This window comes from Monodon monoceros, unplaced genomic scaffold (genome assembly GCF_005190385.1).
Source record: "Monodon monoceros isolate NGI ecotype Baffin Bay Population unplaced genomic scaffold, NGI_Narwhal_1 Super_Scaffold_21, whole genome shotgun sequence".
Lineage (NCBI taxonomy): Eukaryota > Metazoa > Chordata > Mammalia > Artiodactyla > Monodontidae > Monodon > Monodon monoceros.
This window is the reverse complement of record NW_021703778.1, coordinates 59,187,918-59,212,729: the sequence shown is the minus strand read 5'-3', so window position 1 is coordinate 59,212,729 and position 24,812 is coordinate 59,187,918. Positions and strand designations below refer to the sequence as shown.

General features: G+C 35.6%; 1 protein-coding gene across 1 annotated transcript in view; it reads left to right on the top strand.

Annotated features, from left to right (window-relative positions):
• The window catches only part of PRTG (protogenin), a 128,814-nt gene that overhangs the window by 58,456 nt on the left and 45,546 nt on the right, over positions 1-24,812 (top strand). Inside the window, exons 5-11 of the mRNA XM_029238541.1 lie at positions 821-958; positions 1,223-1,381; positions 1,990-2,149; positions 2,962-3,209; positions 5,291-5,455; positions 8,718-9,023; positions 9,761-9,949. Coding sequence (XP_029094374.1) covers positions 821-958; positions 1,223-1,381; positions 1,990-2,149; positions 2,962-3,209; positions 5,291-5,455; positions 8,718-9,023; positions 9,761-9,949 — 1,365 coding nt within the window. The remainder of the gene's footprint in view (positions 1-820; positions 959-1,222; positions 1,382-1,989; positions 2,150-2,961; positions 3,210-5,290; positions 5,456-8,717; positions 9,024-9,760; positions 9,950-24,812) is intronic.

Below are 24,812 nucleotides of genomic sequence, written 5' to 3'. Positions count from 1 at the left end.
AAACCAGACCTAAAGACATTGTTGAACTTCACATGAGTGTTTACTCTTCACAAGAGATATTACTTCCTAAAAATCCTTTAAGACTAAAAATTTTTTCACAGAAACATTGAGACTTAAATTAAATTTTTAATGCCATGTTTTAATTTTAGGTGGTATCTATTAGCTTCTTGGTATGAAGCATAAAGACAAAAGCACTCTCACACTTCTTTGTTCTCCCCACTGTCACATAAATTCCTAACAAGATTAGTGAAAGCATTAAGTCAGTGTTTGAACCTCAATTAAAAGTGGATGATATGGAAACAACCTAAGTGTCCATCAACCAGTGAATGGATAAATAAAATGTGTCTTATCCATTTAATTAAGTATTAATCTATTTTATTATTCAATAAAAGAAATGAAGTACTGGTACATGCTACAGCTTAGATCAACCTTGAACATTATGTTAAGTGAAAAGCCAGTCCCAAAAGACCACATAATGTATGGTTCCTTTTTTCTGAAATGTCTGGAATAGGCAAATCCAGAGACACAAAGTAGTTGTCAGGCTATGGGGAGAGGAGATTGGGGAGTGATTGCTGATGGGATGGAGTTTCTTTTTGGGGTGTTGAAAATGTTTTAAAATTGATTATGGTAATAGTTGTATAACTCTGAAAGTACTAAAAACCATTGAATTATATACTTCAAATGGGTGAGCTATATCTCAATAAAGTTGTTTTTTAAAAAAGAAAAAAGTGAAAAACTTCAGAATAGATATTTTAACTCATTTCATTCATTATATCTTATTTATAATTTTTTCTTATATCCTGCCTTTTCCATCTCAAAGGTAAGGAGTCTAAATCCTTCCACACACCAACCATTATAGCAGGTCCACAGAACATAACAACGTCTCTTCATCAGACTGTTGTTTTAGAATGTGCGGCCACAGGAAATCCCAAACCAATCATTTCTTGGAGCCGTCTTGGTAAGTCTTAGGAAAAAAAAAAAAAGTCTTTTCCTTCAACTTTGTTCATACGGGTGAAACTGATAACATGTTTATTTTATATACAGCACACATGTTTGGCAATTATGTGGCTTTTAACTTTCTTGTATTTCAGTGTGTAGAGGGAAAGTTTTAGCATAGAAAATTTTAGACTTTTTATGATAATGATTGTTTGAATAGTGATCTTTTGACAAATTTTAGATCACATGTTACATTGTTTTAACTAAACTGTTCTCTTTGAAATAGATCACAAGTCCATTGATGTCTTCAATACTCGGGTACTTGGAAATGGTAATCTCATGATATCTGACATCAGGCTGCAACACGCTGGAGTATATGTTTGTCGGGCCACTACCCCGGGCACACGCAACTTTACAGTTGCCATGGCAACTTTAACTGTATTAGGTATGTTTTCTTTCCTTCTGCAATCAGGAGAATCTTACATCTTAACATTTGCTGTTTTATCTCGTAGCTTACTTGCACTTTTCTTTAATTTTGTAGTGTTGATATAAAATTGTAAACCAGTGATGAATTTTAGGAGGAAATTAAAGCCCTATGTTAAAATATAACTAGAATCACTCTGAAGTTACCATCCTGTTTGCTTTTATAACATTATGGTCCTTCTTAGTTAATTTAAGCTTCCTTTTTAATTTCCTTCTCACCCACCTACAAATTCATATACCCATTGACCAGTCTAAGATTTTAATATATTGTCTCCATGCACTCACAAGTGGCTGTATATTGGGCTTGGTTAAGTTAGGATTATGGCACACATATTTTTAGTGTGTTTGTATAGATGGTGTCAATGGGGAAAGCCTGGGGAAAGTGGACATTAACTGAGCAATGCAGAGAAAAGACATCTGGAGAGATAGATAAATGTAGAGTGTAGACAGGAAGCTCAGAATGTCAAATATTTTCAGGGGTGGGACTTGCGTCACTTGCTGTACTCTTCCTTGACTCTATATCATTCCTGTTTGGACCACAAAAATATTTTCTTTTTTCTTTAAAAATAGCTCCTCCTTCATTTGTCGAATGGCCAGAAAGTTTAACGAGGCCTCGAGCTGGTACTGCTCGATTTGTATGTCAGGCAGAAGGAATCCCCTCACCCAAAATGTCATGGTTGAAAAACGGAAGGAAGATACATTCAAATGGTAGAATTAAAATGTACAACAGGTGGGATAAGTCACTTTGCTACTATTTTAGATAAGATATAATGGCTTTAGTAATTCTTATGTGAAACGGTTATAGTTATAATATCAAATACCTAAATTATCCTGGTATTTTAAACTGAAGTAAAATCAATAAGAAATAAACATAAGAGTGTAATATCAGCATGTCAAAAATCCTTTTGTATTTTATATGTGGATCGCGGAAGTGGTAGATTATAATGAAATGAATGTTGAAACAGTTCCCCAGACCTGGGTTCTGGTCCTGGTAAGCCACCAGCTAAGTTATTAGCAAGCATGTTAACCCTTTGGAGTCTCAGTTCCTTGTTCCATAAAGTGAGGAATTTAGAAGGAAATAATTAAGTCTCTAAGAGTTCCTCCACAGTTCAAACTTAATGATTTTAAGAACTCATTTTTATTAATATAAATGTGATTCTTCTTGTATCACTCTTGTATGTTGAACTAAACTTTTGAACATTTTTGTTGACCTGAATTTTATGTAGCATTGCAATGTTATAGAAATTTAGATGCTACTACAGATTAATATACTTTCTTAATAAAAGCCAAATTTTAAAAAAGAGATTAAGCTGTCACCTAAAGCAAACAGGATTTGGATATCACAAGTACTTATTTATATAGACTCAGAAAATAAGAGTAATTTTAAGCAATTCATATAGATTTTTTTCGTAGGGCTGGTCACACAGTTTTTTGTTCTTAATAACTTGTTTTTCAAAATTAAGAGTGCACTTAGTAATAGCTTAACTTTATTTTTATGTCATCCTTAGAATTTTCATTGGAATAATTTTTTTCTTTCCTCAGTAAATTGGTAATTAACCAGATTATTCCTGAAGATGATGCTATTTATCAGTGCATGGCTGAGAACAGCCAAGGATCTATTTTATCTAGAGCCAGACTGACTGTAGTAATGTCAGAAGACAGACCCAGTGCTCCCTATAACGTGCATGCTGAAACCATGTCAAGTTCAGCCATCCTTTTAGCTTGGGAGAGGCCACTTTATAATTCAGACAAAGTCATCGCTTATTCTGTGCACTACATGAAAGCAGAAGGTAAGCAATTTGAGTACTGTTTATTTTTATGTGCTATTTACTGTCAGGGATTTGTTTTCAATATAAATGATGTCTCACATAATCCACAAAATATTTTTGAAGTTCTATGGCATTTACCTCTTTTAATAAAGTAATTACTGTATCACCTGTGTATAAATTTTTTGTTAAATTTTGTATTGTTGTGTACTTTATGTGTATAAGTATAGTTTAAGATTTTCTGTTTAGAAATAAGTACCATCTCTGCATGCTAAAAGTTACAGAGTGGTGTACTTAGGAATTTCGTTTCAGCCGAGATGTAAATTCCTTCCCTAAGACTTAAATATATCAATTTAAGTATGCAGTTACATAGGAACAATGGTGTAACTGCTTAATAAAATAATAAGGTGAACTGTAGTCACTATAGCATGTTATTTTTAAAGGGGAAAGTAAACATTTTCAGATTCCCCGTAATATGATTTTATATATTTTGATTATTTTTCTGAAATCTCATAGAACTCTCTAAAAACTGAGCAGGATACTCTTTATTGATATCTCATTTATTATGTAAAAGTAGATACCAAATCTTTCTTAAAATTTTTATTCAGTTCCATTTCTGGAATCTTTTTTATCCTCATATTTTCTTTTGGCAAAAATTTAGAGGAAAAACTAGTTATAAATCCTAGAGATTTCACTATTGATTTCTCATGGAAACAATGGCAGAGGTTTACAGATTTTAGTTATATACAGAACAGCCTACTTTTTATGTGATAGACATTCCAAACAAATTCAGACACCCAAAGAATGGTGATATAATAAAATTGTCTGTACAAACAGGTGGTTTGTTGTTGTTTGTTTTTTGTACTTTGAAGTAGTATTTTGAAAAGGAGTATTTTGAATTTAAATCAGGGGTCATGGTAGCAAGAAGAATGAAAGTCTGTTAACTGAGCATGTTGGAGTATGTTAATTCCCTTTTTAATGATTTAAGAAGGTAAAAGGAATGCTGGTTTTGGTGGAGACCACTCTTGTTCGCTATTATGGTTGTTTCATTAGAGCCCTCCACATGCGGCTCAGTGGTCTATTCAAAGGCAGAACAAGGCTTTTTAATTCGAACTCAAGGACCTTGTTTGGTAGGTCAGAAATCGTACTATGCAGTTCCTAATTAACGAACCATTAGCTAGTCTGTTGTGAAATGCCTGTAATCTTGTCTAATTAAAATGCTATCAAGTTAATTCAGAAATGTGGGAAAACTTAATAGTGGAATTTGCCTTCTGTTTTGTTTATAAATCCAGTGTGGAGAGAAGGGGCTCCATCCTTAGAGAGTTTTGATTAAGTTGACGTGCATTTACTGTGAATTGTTCGCAAAGCACAGTAGCTGCCAGTGCTCTTGTTCCACTTTACAAGTTTACTCTGTAGGAATTAAATCCCACAAAGACAAATCCTCTTCTATACCTTGCTATGCATATTTTATTAAGAATTGCTGAGAATTTTTTTCCTCTCTAGGGGGGGTAAAAAAACCCTCATTGTGGAACAAAACATTTTGAAGCACATTCTGTGCCTCCCAGTTCTTTTGCTTTCAATATAAGTAAAAAGAACAACTTGTGTCAGTCAAATTTAATAGAATCTCTAGGGGCAAAATGAGATCTTTTGCAGGACAACTTTTGGTTTGTTTTGTTTTTATAAAGAGTAGAGCCATTACATTCCCTACTGTCTCTCCATTTATGTTTAAAAGAAAAAGGAAACCATGAGTTTAAGCAAGTAAAATTTACACTGTTAATGAGCTACAGTATTCTGTAGCGTTAAACTCTGTTGTGTTACTGCTGTACATTGTCTCTGCTGTGGGTTTTGACTAGATGTTAAATGATGTTTAGAGAAGATTAATTGTTTTCAGTTTGACTTATTCAGGAAAAATTCAAACTAGTAATTTGTAAAAAGACATGGTTACTTTTAGAAAATAAAAACCTTCCCATTCACATGTTTTAAAGGGTTACAAAGATAACAGAGAGATCCAAGGACCAGTGTTTCATAGTGGAAGAAAATGGTTATGGTCTTGTTAATTTTATTTTGAATATTCATAATTTTTAGACACTGATTCCTTAACCTAGGTTTAAACAATGAAGAGTATCAAGTAGTCATCGGAAATGACACAACTCATTATCTTATTGATGACTTGGAACCTGCCAGCAATTATACTTTCTACATTGTGGCTTATATGCCAATGGGAGCCAGCCAGATGTCCGACCACGTGACACAGAACACTTTAGAGGATGGTAAGAAAACGTGACTCTAGGTCATCTCAGCATGAACAGTAATATGCTTTATCATTTTCAGTGAATATGTGTTCTAACTCAGAGAAAATATCCTGGTTTTGGTTTAAAGACAAAAACAAATGTGATAACCAGCAGGCTAATTTACCATTTCAAATCTTACTCTCAGCTTTTGGCAGTAACATGATGAAGAGCACTTTCATTTATAATTCGTAATACAAATTTTAATAACAAAATTGTCCTTCTGTTTCTTCAAGTTCCTGGTTTAAATTGTAAATGTGTTACAGGGTTTTTGGTTTGTTTTCTTTACTGAGGAGAACAAAATGTGAGATTCTCTAGGTGGGAAAAAATATAATGACAGTTACATATTGAGTGTATGTAATGACTGGAGGTCAGAGGCATTGGACTTCTGAAACTGGGAGTTTTAGAAGTTTAGTACTTGTCAGTTTAAAAAATTCTTATAAAATCAGATAGCAGTTAGTTTATTTTTAGATACATTGTGCTTATTCTGCATAAGCAGGAAAGCATTGCCTGTTCAGTTTGTTACCTGGGGTTGGAAATTGAGTTGCTGTCCTTTTGAGGGCAGGCCTCCATATACTCTTATAACGGTGGGAAATTCTATCCATTAAAATAGTCCTGGAGAACTGTTTCTCCTCCTCTGACTCTTCATCTCTCTCTTCAGGGCCTCTCCATGGCCCATTTTTGTACTCTGCAGTGTGAAAGGGGGATTGTTTAACATATACTTAATTATACTATTCTTCCTTTACACATGTTTTTGCATCCTCAAGAAATGGTCCACCTTTAGTTTTCAAAACATTTTTATATAAATGATTCTCACATCTTTTTCTTTGTCCATTTGGTCCCAGATCTATTATATCTCTATACTACTACTTGTATAAATGTTTATAAATTCAGACTTTTACTAAATGAAAAAATTGTCATTGATCTGGATGATGAATTCCACATTTCAGTTTTCGTTTAAGAGTCTGTTCCATTTTAGAGTGAACCTTGACCTCTCTGGTTACCTAATTACATTTAACAACCTCTGACATGCATATCTAAGGTGAAACACAGGCTGGTGTTTGTTGTAGTTGTTTTGGGTTTGTTTGGTATATGAGGTGTATTCCCCCATACCCTTCAAGAAAATGTGTCTTAGCATAGCAAGCTACTGGTTAAAGCTTGCCAATTCCAATTAAGTTGTGATCTCAAAGTTTTTCTCCTTTTAAACCTGTCCTTAATTCTGCAACTTTTTGTTTAATTTCATTTTGTTTTCTGGATAACATACGGACTTCTGACACTGCTTTTCAATTTTCTGCATCAGTATTCCCCCATTTCCTCAACCTGTACTTCTCAGACTGAGATGTGTGGGTCTCCTAGTGTGCCCGTCAGATACAACTAACACTTTTGGAGTGTCTAACACTGCGTGTTCTAAAAACGTTCCCTCCATTTATATCCTTTAATCCCCACATAACCCTATGATAGAAGAACCATTGTTATATAACAGATAGTAGGGTGTTGGGGATAAGAATATAGGCTCTAGATCTACTTCTTCACTTACAAGCTGTGTGACCTTGGGTAAGTGATTTGACTTCTTTGTACCTCAGTGTCCTCAGCTATAAAGTAGAAATGATAATGGCACTTTCTTCATTGGGTCTTTGTGAGAATTCATGAGTTCATACACATAAAGGACTCAGAAATGCTTGATTGGTTTTCCCTTTCCTACCTATTATTTCATTCATTCAACAAATATTTATTGAGTACATGCTGTGTGTTACTCAGTATTTAGTAGTGAATGAAAGAGACAAAAAATTGTCCCATACCTTGTGGAGCTTACTTTCTGTTGTGGGAGAAGGGACAGAGGAACAGTAAATAAGATAAACAGTCAATGATATGCTCTGTTAGATAGTAATAAGTGTTGAGGAGAAGGGGAAAAGAGCAGGGAAAGGGGTAAGGCTTTAGACAGAGATACCTCATGTAATAGGTGACATTTGAAGACCCGAAGGAAATGAAAATGAGGGAGCTGGCTAGGCAGATGACTGGGGGACGTGAATTCTAGGAAAGGACATGGAAATTGCTAAGGGCCTGAAGCACAAGCACGACTGGACTGGAGGGAACAAGCAGAAAGCAGTAGGAGATGAGGCACAGAATGAATGAGGAACCAGCCATATAAGTAGGTAGGGCTGTGTATGAATCCATAATGAGGACTCTGGCTTTTACTGTGAGTGAAATGGGAGCTATTTTGAGCAGAAGAGTGACAAGATCTGACTTGCAATTTAACAGCAAATGTATTGGAGACTAGGTGGTGAAGAAGAGGGCAGAGGCAGGGAAATCTGTCAGGAGGCTGTTGCAACAAAACAGGCCAAGGGTGATGGTGCAGGGACCAAGGGGGTGGCTGTGTGAGTAGTAGAGTCATAGGATTGAATGTGGAGAGTATATGGAGGAGTCAAGGGTGACACCAAGGTTTTTGTCTTGAGCAGTTGGACAAATAATTGCCATTACTTGAGGTAGGAAAGCCTGTAGAAGAAGCTATTCTTTTCATCCCCATTTTGTATATGAAGAAACCTAGACACAGAGAAATTAATTTGGCCAAGATCACACACAGACAGTAGTAATTGATATAACAGGGATTCAGTTACACAGAGACTAACTCCAGAACCCATCTTAGCTCTTAATATTAGACTGCCTCCCGGTTTACCTGGCTCATTTTCCTGGACTGCCTGTTCTATTCGAATTATTTACAGGGAAAAAACATTGTTTTCATATTAAGCGCCATATATTATAATTAGGAATACAAAATTCACACTCATTTTTAAGATACAACTCTTACTAAACACTTAAAATTAGATACAACTCTTACTAAACACTAAAAATTATTTGTCAGGTTATAACCCTGGGTCCTAAGCTTCTCCATTCTTGTGTAATTCTCTCTTCCTTGTTTTAAGGCATTTTGGTTAGGGTTACTGAGAAGTATTCTCTTATTAAGTAAGCTCCTATTAATCCCAAAGAACATCAGAACAGTCACAACAACAACAGTGAAAACCTTGCTTTCTTTGGTTCTCTATATCGGATCCTTCCTCATTATTTTTTCCTTCCTTTTTCTGGTTTGTACTCTGCTTGACTGGAAACCTCAGCTAGGGCTGAAAGTATCTCTCTCTCCTTTATTATGTGATGTGTTGCTGTTAAGATACTTCAGTAAATACTGGTGTGCTAGTTGACAATTTTGATGCTAAATATTTATAAGCAACCTGTTTTCTTGTATGACTAGTTCCCCTGAGACCTCCTGAAATTAGTTTGACAAGTCGAAGTCCCACCGATATTCTCGTCTCCTGGCTGCCAATCCCAGCCAAGTATCGGCGGGGCCAGGTGGTCCTCTACCGCCTGTCCTTCCGCCTGAGTACTGACAACTCCATCCAAGTTCTGGAGCTCCCAGGGACTACTCATGAGCACCTGTTAGAGGGCCTGAAACCTGATAGTGTCTACCTGGTGAGGATTACTGCTGCCACCAGAGTGGGGCTGGGAGAGTCTTCAGTATGGACCTCACACAGGACACCCAAAGCTACAAGCGTCAAAGGTAAATGTTGACTACTGAGGAAGAATAACACAGTATTTTTCTTTTTTTTCCTTATCTAACTTATGTTTATATTTTAAAATTTTGTCTTATGAATTAAAGTATTCCATCGATCATGGGCTTAATTGAAAAAAATTTTAAAGTTTCTATTGAGTAGTTGTTTTTTGCATGGAGCTCATTAGTTTGTAAAACTTCTGGTTACTCTGTGTTTACTTAGCAGATCCTTCAAAGACAGATGGGTCCGAATCAAATTGAATTACCAGAAGTTATATATTAATAGAGACCTAATTAATATCATTGCCATATATATTTTTTTAAATTATCATTTTAATAGAAAAACTGTAATACTAGGAAGTTCCAGACTCGCCTCCTCTTTTACTAATGTGGAATGTAACATGACTGGCTTTTTCTTGTTAATTGATTAATAATAATGCCTGTTCTATCACAGGGGAATATTGGATGGTCAAAATTAGGAAACACATACTGCTTCTTTGAAAAAACTTAAAATACACATGTAATTTTGTTCTTATTTATATACCTTAGTTTTTCAGGTAGTATTTTATATTTTTAATTCTGTCTCAAAATTTAATATCATTGTGGAATTTTTAATATTAAGGTAAAGTATAATTGTTGGCATTGAATTTTTATGCAACTGTTGGTTTAAAACAGAGAGAGCTATATACTGTTCTGTGTTTTCATGTGCATTACGAGTTTCTTATTCATCTGGTGAATTTTTCTAGCCCCTAAGTCTCCAGAGTTACATTTGGAGCCTCTGAATTGTACCACCATTTCTGTAAAGTGGCAACAAGATGCTGAGAACACAGCAACCATTCAGGGCTACAAGCTGTACTACAAAGAAGAAGGGCAGCAGGAGAATGGACCCATTTTTTTAGCTACCAGTGACCTTCTCTATACTCTCAGTGGTTTAGGTGAGTGAACCTGTACTGTTTTTCCTTTTTTCCTTCCTCCCTGACCAATTGGGAAAAAAGTTATAGGACATAAGGCAGAAGTAATGACTTAATGGTAAAAAGAATTGACCCTGCTACATCATTGTGCATATTCTACTGCTTAAGTCAGTGAATGGTCCTTGACTCACCATTGTGAGTGAATCGGTACAATGTCAGATAACCAGGTTATCTTTCTATCTTCTCCCCACCTTTGGGCATCGATTTTCTTTCTAAAGTTCACTTCTGGTGGAGTGAGATCCTGATCAATTCTTGTGACTGTGTGGTGGATGTAGAATAGAAATGTAAAATTAGGAATATCACCAAATGATCAGATAATACACAATAATTTAAGTTTAACTTAGAAATTGCCTGAGAGTGCCAGGTAGGTGTATTATTTTGCATGTGTGAAAGATATGTAAATTATGTACAAAATAATGCTCTTACATATGACCCATGTAACTGTAAATATTTACTTTATGTAGTTCTAACCCAGAAACACTAAAGAAAAAGCACTTAATTTTGTGTTTGGGTTCATCAGAGTTCTGAAAGACACTTTTATTCCCTATTCATCCTATCTTTGCACAGTGAAAGGATTTCATGATGAAAACATGTTTAGTAGAAAGTAAAGACACTTATAACTACAGTAAATGCGTGAGTATAAACGTACTCAAGGTGTAGAATGCACACTTAGCTATTTGTTGCTTGTGAGTAGATTTTTACCCTTAAGCACAAAGCAGCATCAACTAAATTCCTACTGGATTGTTACCACACCCTCTGCACATAATGGAAATTTACAAGCACTCTGGCTTTCCCTGTAACAGACTGCCCTTTGGAGTGCAGGAAGGGAAGAGGCACAGGGGTCCCACAGGGGACTGCTTCATTATTTTTCCCTGGCCTCACAGCACAAGCTGTGAGAACAGCATTAGACCCAAATCCCTGTGCAGTAAGAAGCAGTGGTGGGAATCTGTTTTCAGACCCAGGGACGCAGAACCCCATCTTCCAGTTCTTTGCCGTAATTTTTCAGGTGCCGTTTTGCTCGTAATCTTGTTGTGTTGGATTTTAATTGAATCTGCATTAGGTTAAATAAGTTTCACAGTTGATCCCTGTCACACAGCTTTATAAAAGACGAGGAGAAGTTACATATGTTCCAGGGTGACCTTCCTTAAGCCATTGATACTCAGATGACGTTAGCCCAACCTACTGTCAGCCATTCAGCAGCATTTCTTTCTAGCCATGCCTTCTCAGGGTGCCCTCCCTTTCCACATGCATGTCATTTAGTCAAGAAAATTTTAGTCAGTATCAAGTTAAGAAACAGGATTTGAGACAATTTTTGATGAAAAATCATACATCAAACTCAGTACCTCCAATTTCTTCACTGATAAGGAAGTATACGTACATTGAAGATAAAACAGTAGATTGTTAGACAAGTCTTATTGAACATATAGGTAGCTTATTCTAAACAGATGAATAATTTATTAGAAAAAAACAAAAGACTGCTGTGCTTGTGAAAAGTTTAGAGGAACATTTTATTAAAACTTAGCCAATTAAAAACAATTCTTTAAAATTTTTCTACAGATGGCATATATATGAAGATCCATTGATTTTTGTTGAAATTTTTTGTAATCTCTGAATAATGGCTTTCCATCCTATATACCTTTATTTCTGTCTATGTTTTGAAAATAAATTACATCTATTTACTGCCTGTGTTTTTATGTCATAAAAGCCTTTGCATGTGCCATTTGCAAAGGATTTAAAATCATTTTATAGTGCATAAAAGTAGGAAATGATTTTGTTATACTCAATATACCCCGTCTATTAAAATAGCCGCGTGTCTCCTGACTGGAGTCGACTGGGTGGCTGGAGTAATTGCAGTGCAGGGTTGCAGAGTACTCTCTCATAGCTGTAGGGCTTTCTTGTTAGATGGCCCGTTCCATACCCCTGGAGTTGCCGTGTCCAGGGCTGGATCGGCTGAGTGGCAGGGATGCAGTTGTGTGGATTCAAGCACTGTGCAGCTGTTGACTAGATCACCTTTAAGATGCCTTCTAATCTTGAGAGCCCTAAGGTCTCATCTTCCTTTTCTACAAAGTCACTCTTGGGGCCTAGCCAAGCTTACAGCAAGCTAATGGGTTTAACCCACTAAGCAGGCAAGTGTTAACAGCTCTCACTCCTTTCCGTCTTACTTTTGGCTGTTGGGAGAGCAGTATGTTCTATTAACTGGACAACTGACCATCTGTGACCATTTTTAGCGCGAGCATCTGGCGGTAGCTGCCTGTTTAACAGAGTGTGATATGTCTAGAGGGCAGTAGGTTAAGGGAACCCTATCTGTGTCTTACATGGTGAATACTTGCTTTTACTGAGCTTTTGCACATTAAAGATACTCTAACCCGAACTAGATTTACTAAGTGGTCTTGGAAATGAAATTTAAATGCTTTTGTTTGCTGATTCAGTGTCAATTTGAGTAGGAAACTGATGTCTCAAAATTTCATTTTCATACTAATCCCCTTTCTGATTGCCCTTTTTGTTTCCACTTCAGGTAATGAAGTTTTCAATAAAAAAGTATGTTTTTGGGACACATTCTCCTTAGTAATACATACAGTTCTTTGTTTCTGAAAGAAATAGGTGAATGAGTTCATATATTTCAATTCATTTAACAAGTATTTTAAATTCTTTTTAAAGTAAGGCATTATAGCACTGGATTAAAAAAATGTAACAGATGTGACCACTGCTAAAAGCAAGGATTAAACCAAAAGATTAAGTTGAATCACTTGTCCAATTTTCTCCCAAATTTCTGATTAACTAAATTTAATTGTACTTAGTAATGAAAGTTATTTTAGAACATTTTACTGTAAACCCTCAAAGCTCAATTCCCTGAGATGTAGAATGTTTTGTTTTTTAAAGTGGCTAAAAAAGGCTCTTGTGTCTTTATTAGTATAATATAAATATTCGCAGAGCAGTGGAAGTATTTTTGACGTTGTTAGTTTGTTTTAGTTTAATGAGTTTAATATATACAGTTTGATTTTATTGGAAGTGGTTTACTTTGGGGGAGTTGGATAAAAAGCACTAGGCTTGTGATTTAATGTTTATTTGATTTGTTCTAAATTGTGGTTTGTGGTTTTCTTCAAGGTTTTGCATCTTCGTAGTAATTATTTTCACTTAGTTTTTTTTCCTTGGCACTTTCAGTGTTTAGTTCAGTTTTAAATAGAATTTTTAAATGTTTCATTCATCACATAATAAACAGAAGCAAAATTAATAGCACACTTGTGTTCCCTGATAATAGACTGATTGAAATAATTTGTTCCTCCTTTTTTGGTCTGTTTATTTCAGAAATTGGCTTCAAATTCTGAAGTTAGAGTTTCTAATTGCAAGAGGACTGTTTTCATAAGCTGATTGTCAGAAACCGTTCTTAATTGTTTTGTCTGTGTAGAATAGAGTGAAAAGGGGGGGATTATTTAAATAGTGCTGTTGTTTAGCATTTAGGACACTGATGTTAGATAATCTTTAGCTTCTTTTTTGTCAAAGAATTTGTGCTATTAAATTTCACAGCGAGCATGATTAATGAGCATTTTATTTAGCACCAATTGTAAAGATCCAAAATATTTAAAATCACACCTTCAAAACTCAGATCGTTTTTTTGAGAAATCTAAAGTTGTAACTCCCAGTTTCTGCTGGGAGTAGGAGTCTGAGGAAACAGTCCCTAGTTAATGATGTAATTTTAGAGTCCCTTAGCCAGTTTGCATAGAAGCATGGTAAAATCAAGTCAGATTTCTGGGTGTTATCTTTCACTATAGTAGAATAGGATTTGGTTGTGTGGCTACATATCTCAAGAAAGAAAACAACTAGCACTGGTGAGCCAAGCTGATATAGCTGGAGAAAGTTGTAAGCTTTCCTTTAGTCGAGGCAGAACAAGATTTTGTGGCATAAAGGAGATCACTTCGAGACCACTTCGAGCAGAGAGGGGTCATTGTGAACCTTACTATAATAGCGATTTTGTTTCGAAGAGAATTAGAATCACTCAGTTTACGAAATATGGAAGTCACGTTTTAAAGCAAGCCAAAGTCTTTTCAGAGACTGTCTTCCCTCACCCCTCTCACACAAGGAAGCCTTAGATAACACTCAGAAAATCTTTGGAAACATGCTACAGGTGAAAATCCTTATAATGTGGTTGGTCTGCAAATTTCACATAAGACGGAGTAAAAAATACACTATATTTTTTAACAAAATCTTCCTAATTGTGAATAATTTCAAGTGTATAGTTCCATACTGACTTAGCCTATAAATTCATTTCAGATAATCTGGTGCTTTGATATTGACTACCAGTTTAAATGTCATTATAGATGCCAGGAGCCTTCCATGCTGAAGTAATGTATAGTCGACAACATAAATATCATTAAGCATTCTGTCCAGATGAGCTTTGACTTCATAAAGCAGCATTGGTTTCTGTGAGATCACTTTGCATTTATTTGTTAACAGACCATTTTTAGGCTTGGTGTAAAAATTCCATTAACATTATTGCTGTCATTTACCACAGGAAAGATCTTTGGGGACATAACCTCACATTTTTTGCCTCTCTTCAGTTCTTCCTGTGCTTTACCACAGTTAATTTTCACTTTTAGTAGAAATAGTTGCTCTGAACAGTATCTGATTGTATTCTTTCATTCTTTTCAAATAATTACAAAATAAGTTCATTTAACTGAAGTCAGTAGACTTCTTAAAGAAATGATTTTGGAAACCACCTACTATGTAGGCCATAAAATTGACTGTGAGTACAAATTATAACATAACAAAGGGAACATTTAAAAAGTACTGTATTTCACTTCCTTCACTGTTAAATATCTTTTAAGTTATTATGTTGTGTTTAATCTTTTATCAAGACAAAACATGCTGAAACTTAAACACAGACTTTAGGGAACACTGAACTATTTATTCCTGATTTATCAAGAGAGTAAAAATTTTTGAAAATTCCCTTCTCTGCAATATCCAACAATGCCAAATATGATTGATATTCAAATCACATTTTAGAACCTTAATACTTAAAATTAAAAAAGAAATACTTAAAAAACCAATACCTCAAAAGAAATGGAGCATCCACTTCTAAAAATCCCATTACTAAAAACGTACTGCTACATTAAGACAAGAAAAAGATTTTCATTTGCCAATTTGCAACTACCTCTAGTTAAAAACAGAATGTTTGCAGGTTGATGAAACTGTAAGAACTATACAAAAGTTACAGTTAATCATCTGTTTATCTTTCCTTAAATTCTTCTTCTAGGATGAAAGGTAATCTTCCATTTTAAAATATTTTTAACGCTCTCTGGACAAAATTGGAGACCTGTCTCTTCTCTCTGGAAAAAATCTTGCTCAACTTTTAAGTCTTAACTCTTCTGGGAATCCTCTTGTGAGCCCAGATGGTGTCAGTCATTCCCATGGTGCGTCATCTACAGTGCTTTGTTATGGGAGGCACGTGGTACTGATAGTTAAAAGAAAAACGTCAGTTGACTAAGCTTCACGGCTGCTGCCTAGGTTTAACTTACAAGCTCCACAGCTTATTAACAAATTAAATCCTCGTTGTTTGCCTAATCTTTTAAATCGGGATAATAATAATAATAGTTATTTTAGAATGTTAGGAAGATTTAATGACATAATACACATAAGGGTTAACATTGCATTGTAAATTGCATTGTAAGTCCTCAACAAATGTTAGCTGTTGTAGTTGTTTTTACAATAACATAGTTCTCTTCCCAGGGTAGAGTCTGAAAATCTGTATTTAAAAAAATTTTTTTCCCATATAACTTACCATGATCATTAGATATGGAAACCACTACTTCTTGAGCTTTAATATGTGTATGAGTTTACCCAGGGACCTTGTTAAAATTTAGTAGGTCTGGGTGAAGCCTGAAATTTTTGCATTTCTGCTCACTTTGAGAAACAAGGGTCTAGACCAGGGCCAGGCAAATTTTTTCTGTAATGAGTCAGATAGTAAATATTTTAGGCTTTGTGGGCTTTATGAACTGAATGTTTATGTTCCCACCGAATTCATATGGTGAAGCCCTAACCCCTAATGTGACTGTATTTGAAGATCAAGCCTTTGAGAGAGTGACAAATGTTAAATGAGGTCATAAGGGTGGGACCCTAATCCAATAGGGCTGGTGCCCTTAGAAGAAGAGGAAGAAATACCAGAGCTCTCTCCACCATATGAGGCAATGAGAAGGTGACTGTCTACAAGCCAGGAAGAGAGCTCTTACCAGAAACGGACTGCTGCCAGACCTTGATCTTGGACTTCCCAGTCTCCAGAACTATGAGAAGTTAATTTCTGTTGTTTAAGCCATCCAGCCTATGGTGTTTTGTCATGGTAGCCTAAGCAGACTAATACAGTGGGCCATATGGTCTCTTCCACTGCCACTGTAGCACAGAGCAGCATAGAAAATTCATAAATGCATGGGTGTTGGTTATGTTCCAGTAAAAAGCCTTACTGTATTTATGGAGACTAAAATTTGAGTTTCATATAATTTGGACGTGTCACAAAATATTGCTTAAAATTTTTTCTGACCACTCAAAAATATAAAACCATTTTTAGTTGGCAGGTAACCCAAAGACAGTAGACCATATTACTATGGTTTGCCAGTTCCAGTTGTAGACTTTATAGTCCTTACTCTTTAAAGTGTGGTCCCAGGATCAGCAGCATAATCTGGAATTTTATTTAAATGCTGAATTTCAGGCTCGCCCTGTCCCTTCCCCAGACCCACTGAATCAGAGTCTCCATTTTAATATAATTACTAGGTGGCTAGTATGCACATAACAGTGGAAACACTGGTCTAGATGACCTAGTAATATTTTTCCTAAATAGCCAGTGTTAATTCTTTATAACTTAATAACTCTTAGCTCTAGTTTGTTATTCTTGTTGGAAATCTTTCAGAAATTTGTTATTGTGCCTTCTAGGCTCCTATATTTCTGACTCTCTTAATTGTCAAGCCAATTATAGTTTTTAATTATTGTTACTACTAAACCTTTCTTTAGTCCATGTTTACTGCACTTCTTACTGCTTATCTTGCTTCTAGTCACACTTCCCCATACTTCTCAGCTTACACATGGAGAAAAACATGGCCTTTCATGAGTATCATCATTCAGCCTGTACATTTCTTCCCAAACATCCAAGGAGTGGATGAATCACAGGCTTTCAGGTATAATCTTCTCATTTGGGCCCTTCGTTTCTATATTTTGTTTGCCACTGATACTCATTCACAGATTCATTCTCAGGTATTTACCAAACTCACTATGTGGTAGTCCCTACATTAGAACACAGCCATATTTAGTGTAGGCATAATCATAGCATTTGGGGAACTTAGGAGGAAAATGATAATTAAATAAGCAATTAAAATAAGGTGTGATGAATTCCTTGCTAGTAGATGTCAGATTGCTGTTACGGCACTTGGCAGGGGCCTCGGACCTATTTTAGGGCTAAAATGGGGATGGCTTTCAAGAAGAAATAACATTTATGTTGAGATCTAAAGGAAGATTAGTATTAGGCAGGCAAAGGGGCAGGGGCAGATACAGGTTATGTGGAGCCTGATAAAATAATATATAATAAAATAAATTAAAATAATATAAAAATACACTGTAGTACAGTGTCTTTAATAGACCCCATGCAGGTCAAGGGCTCTGAAAGTTAAGCTTCATAGCTTCAGGGTAAATCTGCCTTTACAAAGAGGGAATGGCAGAACCCGGGAAATACTCAGGGAATGCTGAAATTTATGTGGGATGGCCAGGAGGTGAGGGAGACCATGTTCTGGAGGAACTAAGTGTTTCTTTGACCAGAGTGAAATTGGAGAGGCCTGCAAGAGGCCAACACCTGGTAAGGCACGTGAGGGAATTTGTCCTAAGGGCAGTGTGAAGCCATTAAATGATTTTAAGCAATTCAGTGGCCTGATCAGATTTATGTTTAGAAATATCTTTCTGTTGCAGTGTGTAGAATATAATATAGAGAAATGAGACATAAAAGCAGCTCAGAACTGCTTCTTCCCTGAAAGAGGAGGTTTTGTGAACTTTCTTTTTACTTTCTGGTTCACACATGTTATAAAAGTCTATACTCTAAGTTTGCTGTAGTCCCTACTGTACATGGCAGTTTCCATGTACACAAATGGTGAGTTAAAATTCCTTTAGAAAACAGCTTATTCTGTTGCTTTAAATCGCTTTATACTCAACTTTTGGAGATTATGATCATCGTATAATATAATATCCACCAGATCAGCAAATTTGGAAATTTCACTGTGCAGACCCTCTTCAAAAATCATTTACAAAGTGTTAGGTAATATTGATCCCATATCTGGAAAAAAAAAATGACTACCATTTTAACATATAAGGGAAAGGTATTTGGACCTTTGGCTTATGCCTCCCTTTAAGCCAGTTCTATAACTGTATTAGTTAAAGTGTTTTAATTTATGTTTCATTTGGGTTGAGTAAACTCTCAGGAGGCATCCAGTCATATATCTAATAACATATTCTATCCCCTGAGAAAACCTAATTACTCTTAATGTGGTCATCTCATTTTAGGTGACTGTGATAGTGCCAAGTTAATTAAATATTATGTTTTTAAATGATCAAAGAAATAAACATAGCCATGGATTCCATAAACCCATAACACAAACTGTTCTTTGAATCGACAGCATGAAGCCAGGAGCGTTTCATAGTCACTCGAAAGGAGACTATTTTTCAACCCACTCAGCTGCTATCATTGAGCTTTACAGTGGGCTCTAAGAGCTACAGTACTGTTTGTAAAGCCCTCATTAGCACTGTGTGAGTACAGTGTTTTATGGAACTCAATAGGTCTCAGATAAAGAGACTCCTGTGCTTTCCTGGGGCTGGTCTCTTGGGCCCTACTAGAAGGCTTATAACACAGAACCTCTTTGGCCTTGCAAATCAGTTGAACTCCATTGAGAAATGACTGATAATGGGCTGCAGTTACCGTTTAATTAGTGTAAATTAATTACCAGCAAATTAATTGCAAAATCGAAACCATCCCCACAACATGCAGTTTTGACTTCTGTGATTTCTTCTCCTAACTCCTCATGAAGACATTGCCTAGAAGATAGTGCCAATTAGAAATGCAAAATTTCTAATTTTAGGGTTCATACAATACACATTTTTCTCAGAAGTTTCTATGTATGTGTTCCCCATTATTTTTAAAATTTAAAAATTAACGTATATTGATTGAATGCACATACTCACCAGGCCCTGGATTGGGCACAAGGAACCTGAATGTAAAATGGCATGCTTGCCTCCAAAGTGTTTTAAGTTCAGCCTGGAGGACCTATCAGCGTTCATAGGAAAATGTGCTGATAGACAAAATTGAGGTATAGTCAGACTACTCTGAAAGCACAGAGGATAAATGACTAATTTTACTGTATGCTAAAAAATTGCCCAGTAGAGAAATGGAGGAAAATCATTCCAATCATAGGAGCTTAAAATGTACAGAAACAAAAAGATTAAAAGAGGTAGCCTCATTAGTTTGCTATGGCTGAAACATGGGTTGCATGGGTAGGAGTTATGGAAGCTAAAACCATAGAGTTAACTAGGTCCCATGTTTTAAGGACCCTGTGTACCTTGATAAATTAGTCTTTGTCTTATCTTGTTAGTAGTGCAGAGCCAGCAAGTTTTTAAAGGAGAAAATGACATGGCTTGTTTAGACAGATAACTGGTAATCGTATTGTAGAGGATAGGTTTAGAGAATGCAGTGAGCATGAGCCAGGGAGAGAGGGGGTTGCTGAAGACAGGAAATCAATAAAATGGTTGTTGAAATAATCTAAAATAATAAGTATAAGCTAAGACAGTAGTTCATTGGAGAGAAGGCAGGTATGAAGTTTTTCACACTTAGAACTTGACTGATTACATGTGGGCCTAATAGGAGACCTTCATATATAGGGATTATGCCTAAGGGGTCTATGAAAAGATGCTCAACGTCATTAGCCATTACCAAAATGCAAATTAAAAAATTTTAACTACAATAAGATGCCACTACATATCTATTGGAATGACTAAAATTTCTTTAAATGTCAAAACTGCCAATAAGAAGTGCTGACATGGGTACAGAACACCTGGAACTCTTATGAATTATTGTAGGAATGCAAAATGGTACAGCCACTCTAGAAGACGGTTCAGTGCTGTCTCATGAAGTTAAACATGCCTGTGCCACGTGACCCAGCAATCTCATCCTATGTGTTTACTGTAGAAAAATGAAAACTGAAGTTCACACAAAAACCTATACATAAAATGTATAGCTCAGTTCACAGTCCCCCCCAGGCTGGAAACAACAGTTGTCCTTCAGTGGGTGAGTGGATAAACAAACTGTGATGTACCCATACCATTGAATTACTCCTCAGCAATAAAAAGCAATGAACTATATGGCTACTTGCGATAGTTTGTTGATGAATATTGGCATTATGCTGAGTGAAAGAGGCTGGTCTCAAAAGGTTACATTCTGTATGATTCCATTTATGTGACGTTCCTTTTTTTTAAAAAAAATTTATTTATTTGGCTGTGCCAGGTCTTAGCTACTGCATGTGAGATCTTCGATCTTCGTGGTGGTATGTGGGATCTTTAGTTGCGGCATGTGGGATCTTTTTTTTTTTAGTTGCGGCCTGTGGGATCTTTTAGTTGTGGCATTTGAACTCTTAGTTGAGGCATGTGGGATCTAGTTCCCTGCCCAGGGATCAAACCCTGGTCCCCTGCATTGGGAGCGTGGGGACTTACCCACCGGGGAAGTCCCCATTTATGTGACATTCTTGAGAAGTCAAAACTATAGGGATGGAGAACAGATGAATGATTGCCATAGATTGGGGTGGGAGTAGGATTTAACTACAAAGGGGCAGCACCAGCAGTTTCTTGATATGATGGAATTGTTCTGTTTCCTGATTGTGGTGGTGGTTACACAAATCTGTGCATGTGTTAAATAGAACCATACATCCCCAAAATGTCAGTTTTAAAATTTAAAATAGAAGACTGAGGGTTTTGAGATAAGATGGCCAGGCTTTGAATTCTAGCTCCCCACACACTTGATCTTGGTCAAGTTACTGCACCTCCACGAACCTCAATTTGCACAATGTCCAGGATGTTGAGAATTAAGTGTGCTAGTACATGCGGAACCCTCAACAAGGTGCACTGGTACATAGTAAGTGCTCAGTAACTATTAGCTGTTTGTAAATATGATTAGGTAAGGAAGAAGTTGGACCAGTTCTCAAGAGCTCTGGGTGGACGATACTTTAATTGGAGTAGAGCTTTAGGAGTTAAGACCAGGTTTGGAAAAGTGGGAGATATTAAGTTCAGTTTTGACCATGTTGAGTTGGAAAGGTTGGTGTTCTGGTGGAGATGTCTCTAGCAGCTTAATATATGGGTTCGATTTCAGAAGATCTGAGATGGTGAATCATTGGTGTGCAGTTTGGAGTTAAGCCTACACACTGATGCTGTCCTGCTGCAAGGGACCCAGCATCTTTCTGTCTTAGCTGCAAAGATTTGAGCAGAAGAAACCATTGTCAGCATAATTGTAAAATGAAAGACATTAGGTCATTTTCAGGAAAGTGGGGCACATCCAACAAATCTCATTGAAATTTCTCTTACTATGTGAAATTTTGAACATTCTCCTTTTCTGAGTTGTCACTTTCAGTGCTATCTTATTTTTTTTTAATCATCTTCATAGACCTTAGGAAACTGAAATTCTTTCCATATTCTTTCCATATAGATGAGGTCATATTTATATTCTTAATTTGGTGCAATTCTGAACATTTATCAGTTTCTTTTACTTGCCGCAAAAGATAGAGGAATTTTGATTAAGAAAGAAGCAAAAGGGATTAGACAAACCATTGCTGCTATATTATGGGAGAAATATAGTTGGCAAATTCCAGATTGTATCTTGCAGCAGATCACAGAAGATATTTTGCCCTCTTCAGTATATGAAAGCCTTTTTGTAGCTTTTTTTTTTGTAACTCAGTTGAATGTAATAGCAGTACTGTTAAAATTGCATTTCTGCCACTTAAATTCAGAGGATTGCAAAGAGCATTAAAATGACAGTGTCTCCTGAAAGAATAAATGCCTTTTACTCTGTGCTGTATATTGTACTGTATCAGAATTGTATCAGTGGCACGCTATGGGATGTTACACTCAACAGTTTTACTTCCTACTTTAAAAAGATTGTTTTTTTTAAAAAAAAAAAAAGATTGTTTTGGTGAGAGAGAAGAAAGGCAACAATAAATGCCTATGTTTTCTTAAATATGTTTATCCATCTTTAAAAAGATATTAAGGTTCAACTTTCCATATCAAAGCCAAAAAAATAATTGGGAAAAGAATTTCGATAGTTTTTCCTGGACTTTTATATTCTTAGTCTTGAACAGTCATTACCTTTCAGAATGCTCTAAACATGAAAAGCTCTGAAAAACATTTGTCTTGTTAGTAAATGAGGTGTAATTTGTGAACAAAAAAGCCTACTCTTTTTTTTTTTTTTAAAGGATAAAGCAAAGTTGTTTTTTTTTTCAAGAACGAAATTGATGCATTTGCCTAAATGGTCATCACTTTTGTAGGTTTGAAGTTATATTACTGCTTTAGCAGCTGTGTGGCAAGTTTTCTAGCAGACAGTGGTGGTGGGGAGGGAAACTCGGTTACATCTAGTTTCCCTTTGTAAAATGCCTGAAAAGTTGATATTTAGTAGTTTTCTTGAGAAAGCAGTTCATCTATAGAAGAGGAATTCTTTTAGTACCTAAATTAGCTTGCTGTGTTTCATATGCATACGTTTTGTTTTCTTAAAAAAAAAAAGAAAGAAAGAAAAGAATAAAGAAAATCATCTACTCTCAAACTACATAGCACAGATAACTCTTTGACCTTTGTTGCTGGGGTAAAGATTTACAGTACTTGTGGAGCCTCGCTTCTCATGCCCGACTGAAAAGAACCCTAAATAAAGTAAGGCCCCTGTGGAGATGGGGAAAATAAGCAGGATAAGGAAGTTCCATTATTTCAAGTGGCAGTGTTTTTTTTACCAGTCTATAAAGTGAAATACCAATTGTGATGTGTTTCCACTTTTGAGTCTGAGGTCACTTAAGTTTGGGGTCTGATGTTAGAGTAGTTAAAGAGTTGGGGATGCCGGAGGCAAAGTGTCCTTCACTGCTTCCTTCACTCTCATCAAATATCCCTTCCTGCTGTCTCCCTCAAAGCAAATTTCCACTTGAAATATCTTTTCTTTAGGGAAAGCAAAACAACAGAAAACTTACAAAAAAACCCAGAAACAGGCACTATTGAAATATGAGTGAGAATGGGGATTGCCAATTGTTTCTCTCTTTGTGTGTTAAGTAGTCAAATTTTTCTTCAGGTAGCAAATATAAAAAGTATATGAGAACAAAATTAGTCCTGCTGTTTGTCTCCAGGAAAAGTATTTTTTAAAATTTATTTCATTCAAGTATAGTTGATATACAATGTTGTGTTAATCTCTGCTGTACAGCAAAGTGATTCAGTTATACATATGTGTATATTCTTTTTCATATTCTTTTCCATTATGATTTATCATAGGATATTGAATATAGTTCCCTGTGCTATAGAGTAGGACCTTGTTGTTTATCCATCCTGTATATAATAGTTTGCATCTGCTAATCCCAAACTCCCAATCCATCCCTACCGCACAGAAGAATTTTTAACTTCATTCCAAATGACACCAAATTAAGATCTTTGAAGAAACTTTAATAATTTACTGTCTAATGATGTTCATATCTATTTAATAATTATTTAACTAATACTTTAATCCTGAATCTTTAACCTTATGTATCTAGCTCCTAAAATATCCCAGTAGTCTGTATAGCACTTTGTATTTACATTTTGAAGTTTATTTATTAAATTTATCTTCTGTTATATTTTCTGCTTCCTTTCTACATGTGCGAATAAAACCTCATTAAAATGGTAACAAATAAAAGCCATGTTTCTTTGGTATTAGGAAGATGCTCATAGTTACTGATCAGCTCTTGATTGTTTTATAGGCCAGAACTTTTCCAGTGGTAATTTTATAAATGAAGGAAAAATTTCAATAAGCTTTGCCTTCTTATTTAAAAATAAGAATCTGTAAGCATGGTAAAATGCTTGACATGAATTGCGAACAACAGTTTTCCTTACAGAAGGGAAAACTCTTGTTTTAGGAAATTAAATCAGTACTATCCATTAATCATACTGCATGTCAACCCTCAGACCACTCTGGAAGTTTCTGGTGAATGTAAAGAATCTTTAGATGTGTGAGGTCTTTAAAGATCTAAGTTAAAGGAGAGGAGGTTTTTTAAATACCACATTAGCACATGAAAGAAACTTCAGGGTGGATAGAAAAAAAACATTTGCTGCATAGCAGTAATTATACTTGGGGGTTTTGTTTTGTTTCTGTTTTAAGCTTGTTCTTAAAAAAACTTAATGCAAATGAAATGTTAAGCTTTGTACAAATTATTATACACACCATGAGGTGGAGGGGAGCAAGCTACAAGACAGGCATTACTGGAGGAAAGTATTTTTTATCTTAGCCTTTAAAAATATTTTTGTATGTTTATTTCACAGTGTACATAATAGGACAGTCACACGTGTATATATGTTATGAGTATGCTTGCTAGAAAAAAAATTACTAATGGAGGGTAAAATGAAAAAAATTTAGAGACCACTATTCTAAAATAGATGATTGCTTATTTCTAACTAACTACCACAGTTATGAAACATTACAATCTAGAGGATGAAACAGACATTAATCAAATCACCATATAAATTGTAATTGCCAGCTTTTGTAAGTGCTGCGATGGAAAAGCATAGGGAGTGATAAGTTATGGAGGACACCATATAATTTGCG